This window comes from Lipophrys pholis (genome assembly GCF_963383615.2).
Source record: "Lipophrys pholis genome assembly, chromosome: 16".
NCBI classification, from domain to species: Eukaryota; Metazoa; Chordata; class Actinopteri; order Blenniiformes; family Blenniidae; genus Lipophrys; species Lipophrys pholis.
In genome coordinates this window covers 22,991,866-22,998,730 of record NC_137634.1, presented here as the reverse complement: position 1 = coordinate 22,998,730, position 6,865 = coordinate 22,991,866, and the positions used below count along the sequence as shown (strand labels likewise).

The 6,865-nt window shown below is 45.8% G+C and overlaps 1 protein-coding gene across 1 annotated transcript; it reads left to right on the top strand.

Annotated features, from left to right (window-relative positions):
- Positions 1-5,598: 5,598 nt before the first annotated feature.
- On the top strand, positions 5,599-6,540 carry LOC308121907 (odorant receptor 131-2-like; the record flags this gene model as incomplete). The annotated part of the gene is made up of 1 exon (XM_080483433.1): positions 5,599-6,540. One exon carries the CDS (start codon positions 5,599-5,601, stop codon positions 6,538-6,540), a length of 942 nt encoding a protein of 313 aa, XP_080339559.1.
- Between the last annotated feature and the right edge of the window lie 325 nt (positions 6,541-6,865).

Here is a 6,865-nt window from a genome sequence, read left to right as displayed (position 1 = left end):
TCATGTTTGTAGCGTATTGTTCTGTGCACACATGTCTGTGTGGTTTCATTACAAAATCAAGCCACAGCGCCCTCCCGTGGCCTGGTAGACTAACTACAGCGTCGTCAGTGTGTCCGCTTCTGCAGCGTAAACGCACTCCTTTTTTTTTTTTTAAACGGATTTGGTGTTGTCACATGAAACGTTGAATGAAACTATGTCAAGAATCAGAAAAGGTCGAGCATGTGCTGGTGACCTGCAGTAAGTATGGGAGTAAAATAAGGAATATGATGGAGGGATTGAGGAGAGAAGGAATTGAAGGAGGAGGACGAGTGAAGGAGATACTGGGGTGGCAAAGAAGATGAAGTGACAGAAGATGTTTAAATCGGTTTCTGAAGGCTAGCGATGCTAACTCGGTTCCGTAAACAAATGTGGTGTTGTCGAAGGTCTGCACTCTACTGAGTGCCCATTCTAGGTTTTGTAATGAAACCTCATGCACATGCGCCTAGAGAATAATACGCTAGAAACATTAACAATGGGAGGACACGGACATTCGTTTGGACCAAGTTGGATTGTTATAATGGCGACTCTCAACTATAAAACTTCCAAGTCCCAAAAGAATATGGACTGGGACTCAGGACACTCTGGAAGAAACATTGTTGTGATTGTCCATGTCCATCTACTGAGCATGTGCAGAAGAACTATTTATTACAACAGTGATGAACATTATGAGCATGTCATCTACATGGAGATGGGGCCCAAGCTTCTTCAGGAGTAGGAGCATTTTCAAAAACTTCCACCTTAGGAGCCGTTTTCAAAAAGTTGTGTTTTACTAGGCCTCAATCTCACACATTCACTCTGAAGTCACTCACATTCATTCTAAACTCACAGTTCATTCTCTGTAAACTCCCTCACTCAACAATTGTACTTTTATTATTCCTTTTCTTTTGTCAGGCTGATAAACCAGACTGATTTATGCCCATCATATTTTAGGTTTTTGTATCCATCACAATATTTTAGTTTTCATGTTGGGAGATCCATCATTTACGACAGCAGCCTGCATGTTGAACGTTTTGGACCCCCTTGCTGTAAATCTTCAAAAGTGAAAGAATAATGATGAAATGTGAGAACTGATAAGTGAACCTGGAGTCAAACCTACTGAATATGTTCTAAACTTTCACTTGTTGGTTCCGGTTTGCACAAGAAAACACCCACAGGACTCATTAATGCGTCTGTTTACCGAGTGTGCTCATTAATGAGGCTGTGAATAATTAATGAGACTAAATTAGATGTCCGAGTGAAATGACAACACACCACAGGAACAATCACACAAACATGACACGGCATTAACAGCCTTCAGCGAGCACAGAAGGAACTCAAAACAACAGCAAGAAGTTGGTTGTTCTGCTTCATCTCGGGGATTCACGGTTCTGAGCAGCAGTGTGGCCCTCAGGGGCCCCACATCAGGATGTTTACTGAAGCTGTGAATATTTCATGAAGTTAAATGAGTCATCGCGGGACAGTGTTGATCCCTCTCACAGGATCTCATCAGCAACAACAACCTCCCCCCCAGAGATCACGGAGCAAAACTAACTTTATGTTGCTGAGAGTCAGAATATCACATTATTTCTAAGTTTCATTTTTCTAGTTTATCTAATGAAGACACTTTGCAGAAAATGTACATTTTCATTCAGAATTTGTACGTTGGGAATTTGCCCGGGTTGATTTTGACTTGTCTATAGAAAAAGATTGAAATTTTTGTCCCTCAGATGCTCCTGTACTCACAAAGACTTACAGGTCCATATAAGTAGACACATTCACACAGAAACACAGATTATAAATGTAGACACATATAAGCAGATAACTATTTTCTGTTCAGGTGAGAATTTATAGCGGCTTGTAAAGGAAATCGTGTGCAAACGTATAAGTCCAAAATTCCAGAGACCCTCATTCATTCTCTGCTCTTAGGAATCCACTGCAATAGAGTTGCCAATACTGAGACCACCCCCTTGGTATGTGGATTTGCAGCTAAAGTCAAAGTGATTAATAGGCCGAGCAGACTTCCTACCGCACTGTCATGAGGGTGGGGCAGTTTGGGGGGTAGTTTAGGCCAGAAGTCTGCCTATGGTAAGGGAAGTCTTTAGAGGGCTGTAGTGTGTGTCTCTAAGAACAGAAGTTTGGGGGTTAGAAAATACTGTCTACATGCGTTTCCTGGACTTGGAGAAGACTTTTGACTGCGTCCCCCGAGAGGTCCGGTGGTAGGTGCTCAAGCCGCGATCCCACCACACTTTCTGTGCCGGGACGAGAGGGGGTGGGGCGGGACAGGTTTCCACCTGGTCCCACTGAAAATGTAGATTGTACAAAAAAAACCCGCAAACCACCAGCGACGATTTTCTGTCACGCCTCCGATGAGGTACCGAGCACCGAGGAACGGATCTGTGAGGAGGAGGCACAACGCTGATTGGTCGTAACGATCACCACTCCCGCTGTATTTATATACACTATTTCATTGGCCATAAACTCTCCCGTTGTTGTTTACATACGCTGCTTTGAGCTCACGGGTTGTTTTGTTAACTGGATTTATTGAAACGTTGGCATACGACACAACATCACGGTCTTTCAAGGAGGTGCAGGCGCTCCTCTCAGTAACAGGAGAAGAGGAGCTTCAGCAGGAGCTGGACGCTGCTGTTCACAATGAGAAAGTTTATGCTGTGTCACAGAGAACGAGGCTTAAGGCTTTCCTTGGACGGCCGCGGAGCTCCGGCTGGAGCCGGCCGCTGCCAGCCGCTTCCGCATTCTTAGCCCGACATGTCCCCGCATCGTTCACCACCCCACCTACATCTGCGATGGGACCGCGTGACAGAGTTGGGTCTGGATGCGCTTTGCTGTACCGTACCCTCCCACCCCGCCCCGCCTCGGCACGTACTGTGCGGTGGAGAATATGGGGGCACTGGCTATCAGGTGTTGTTCAAGGTGGGCTCTGGACTCCATCAAGGTTGTACTTCGTCGCTTCTTCTGTTTGTGATTTTCACGGAAAGGGCGTCGAGGCACAGCCAAGGCCAGGAGGGCATCATGTCGGGGGGGGGGGGGGGGCAGAGGGTAACTATGTTCTTTACAGATAATTGGCACTTTTCCACTAGTACCTACTCAGCCTTACATGACTCAGCTCTCCTTGCCTTGCCTCTCGACTCAGTTTTATTCTTTTTCCATTGCAATATACCACCGCGGCATGGGCAGAGTCATTCAATCTTTTCCCTGTCGCACAAGAAGTCCCCCCTGATAGCATCTGTATCTGCTGATGCGGAGTGAACATGGATATCAGCTCAAATAATAAATTAAATAGTATATATATTCATATATTTATTAATAATATTACAAAATGTGGATTGTTAAGATCATGCTTCACAGACCAGTGTTTTGGTTTAACTTGTGCCCCTGATAACTGATGACCTGCCATGTTGTTGCTCCACAGGATTTCTTTCTGTTTGTCTATCTGTTTGTGAGCGTTCTTGTTGTGATCGGGTTTAAAAAATGGCGGGGCGAATGAGTCGCCCTCCTGACTGATCTGTGTCGTGACGCGCTGTCCAATCAGCAGCCTGCCATCTTCCAGCGTCACATTTTCTTCTCGGCTCGCTTGGAACATCGGCCGAGCAGGTACAATGAAAATACATGGTACCAGGTTCTAACACGCAGTGGAAAACCGTCAATAGTGAGTAGAGTCATGTTGAGTAGGGCTGAATAGTAATTAGTGTAAAAGCGCCAGATGTTGTGGTCCTGGGGGCGTCACATAAGAGGGCTCCAGCGTTCAATTGAACAATTCCCCCCGAGTCGGACCAGCACCTGCAAGTCTGAGTCCATGGTTCTCTCAAGGAGAAGGATGGTATGCCCTCTTCAGGTGCGGTGGGGTCACCGTCCCCAAGTGGAGGAGTTCAAGTATCTCAGGGTCTTATTCATGAGTGATGGGAGGAGGGATCATGAGATCGGCCGCAGGTTTTGGACAGGCGGCTGCAGTAACAGTCACATTACCGCACCGTTGTGGTTAAGAGGAGCTGAGCTGTAATGCAAAGCTCTCTGTTTACCGGTCGGCCTACATCCCCACCCTCACCTGTGGTCATGAACTCTGGGTCATGACCAAAACAATGAAATTGCGGATACAAATGCTGAAATGAGTTTTCTCCGCAAGGTGGTGGAGAGGGTGGGTCTTGGTGAGAGAGCGAGGAGCTCAGCCATTCGGGAGAGACTCAAAATGGGGCTGCTACTCCTCCGTATTGACAGGAGCCAGTTGAGGTGGTTCATCTGACTTGGATGGCCCCCCAGTCGCCTTGCTTTAGGTTTAACAGGCACGTCTGACGAGGAGAAGACCCAGAGATCAGCAATGACTCTGCAGAGACTATATCTCTGGCTTGGTCTGGACGTGGCCTGGGGTCCCTCCAGAAGAGCTGGAGGAATTTGAGGGGATGTTTGGGCCTCTTGGCTCGCTATGCTGCCACTGCCACCTCATGTGTACAAGAAGGAATAAAGATGGATGGAAATTTTGTACATAAGTATAGTTTAAAAAGTTGAAATGGCTAAAACAGTAAAGCAAAGTCTGTGGCTGTTAAACTGCACAATCACAACATAAATCATCTCGGTGTAAAGTGTAAAAAAAGTGTTGGTGAGAGTCTGCCGACACAGCAGCTCTGTGGGCTGAATGCAGCAGGAAGATGCAGGATAGGAAAGTTTGTCCGTCAAAGGGTTAACGTGATGAATGGATGAGGCTTTCTGAGATGACATCATTGAGTAATCACATTACTTCCTGTGTTGACATGGGACGGAAGAAGAAGGTTCAAATTCCGAAGTGAAGTGGCTGAAGTCTGCAGAGGAGAAACACTGTGAGTCGGCACGTTACCACAAGCTTAACAGGTTGTCTCAGTCTTCAACAAATTTCATTCTGCATGAATTCTCATGTTTATATTTATGATGTTTACAGTGTTTTTTAAAAGCGCTTTCGCAGTTTCTGATGTTTTGATTTTGTTGTTGTTGATGTTTCTGACATTTTCACATGCTTTTACATGTTTTAACATATCTTTTATGTTGTCACGTGTTTTTGATGTTTTCACTTTTTTTTCCCCACGTGTTGCACTTCTCCTGCACCTGTCTGTTTTTCTTACTTTTACAGGATGGGGACGGCAAATTTCATTCTGCATGAATTTTCATGTTTATATTTCTGATGTTTACACAGTTTTATTTTGTTTTCACTGTTTTTAAAAATGCTTTCGCAGTTTCGGATGTTTTAATTTTTTTTGTTGACGTTTCTGACATTTTCTCATGTTTCTGATGTTTTTGTTTTCACAAGTTTCTGATGTTTGCTCGTGTTTTTGCTGATGTTTTTACATGTTTTAACATATTTTTGATGTTTTCACGTGTTTTTTTGTTTCTGTTGTTCATCACATTTTTTTGCAGTTTTTGATGTTTTCACGTTTCTGAAGTTTTCACATTTTCTAAATTTTTGATGTTTTTGATGTTTTTGATGTTTTTCCACGTGTTGCACTTGACCTCTGTCTGTGTTTCTTGTTTTTACAGGATGAGGACGGTCCCCGCTCCCCTTGGTTTCTGTCTTCGTGGACTCAGAGCTGCTGAGAGATGACGAACCTGTCGGTGCCCACTGCAGACCGGGGCTTGTTTGAGAGGGTGATGTTCTGCTCCATCACCACAGTGCCCTGCTGTGTCTTCCTCTTTGTGAACTGCACCATGTTGTTCACTCTGACGAGTAAAGGTGTGTTTCGGAACACGTGTCGTTATGTGCTCCTCTATAACCTGCTGTTTGCCGACACGGTGCAGCTGGCTGTCAGTCAGCTACTCTACATCCTGGCTGCCTTGAGGCTCAGGATCACGTATCCCGTGTGCGGGTTTCTCACCACGGTCAGTGACATTGTCCTGATGATCTCCCCTGTCACGCTGGTGGTCATGTCTTTTGACAGGTACGTGGCAGTGTGCTACCCTCTGCGGCATGCAACCATCATGACCATGGGCAAAACCAGAGGAGCCATCTGCATGATCTGGGCCATCAGCTCTCTGAACCTGTTCTCTCGCATCAGTCTTCTGTGGGACAATCCTTACGATGGCCTGGACTCTCTGCAGATGGAGAGGTTTTGTTCCTCAGAGCACATGCTGCTGGGCCCAATCGCTCTTATGTTCGATAACGTTCAAAGATTCACTGTCTTTGCTTCTGCCGGAGTCTCCATCTCCTTCTCCTACATCAGTGTTTTGGTTGCAGCCAGGTCAGCCTCCACAGACAAAGTGTCGGCACGTAAAGCTCATAAAACTCTGCTGCTGCACCTGGTTCAGCTGGGCCTCAGCCTGTCCTCCACCATGTTCAAGCCCGTGATCGGTGTCCTCTCAGAGGTCACCGACCGCATCACACTGGTGCGCATTAACATCGTCTTCTATGTGTGTGTGGTCATCTTCCCCAGGTGTCTGAGTTCTCTCATTTACGGTATCAGAGATCAGACCATCAGACCCGTCCTCCTCCACCACCTCCTCTGTCATCTCACCACCTATGTGTCCAGCCGGGGAGCACCATAGAGCAGATGTCCAGCTACATGAAGATACATGCAGCTCTCTGCAGCTCTGTACAGATACTATACACGTGACTGCATGTCACTCCATGCAGATACATGAAGATAAATGCAGATACATACAGCTGCATATATAAATAAAGCTATGCAGCTCTGTGAAGATACATGTGACTGCATGTACATGCAGATACTTGTTGGTAAATGCATTACGTTTATGAACAGCTTGCCGAGAACCTGAGGGCTGCAGAGAATGTTCATGTTTCAAATAGCAGGCTGAAGACCTTCCTTTTTAATAAGGCTTTTAACTAGCGTTTTCCCCTGCTAAAGGATTT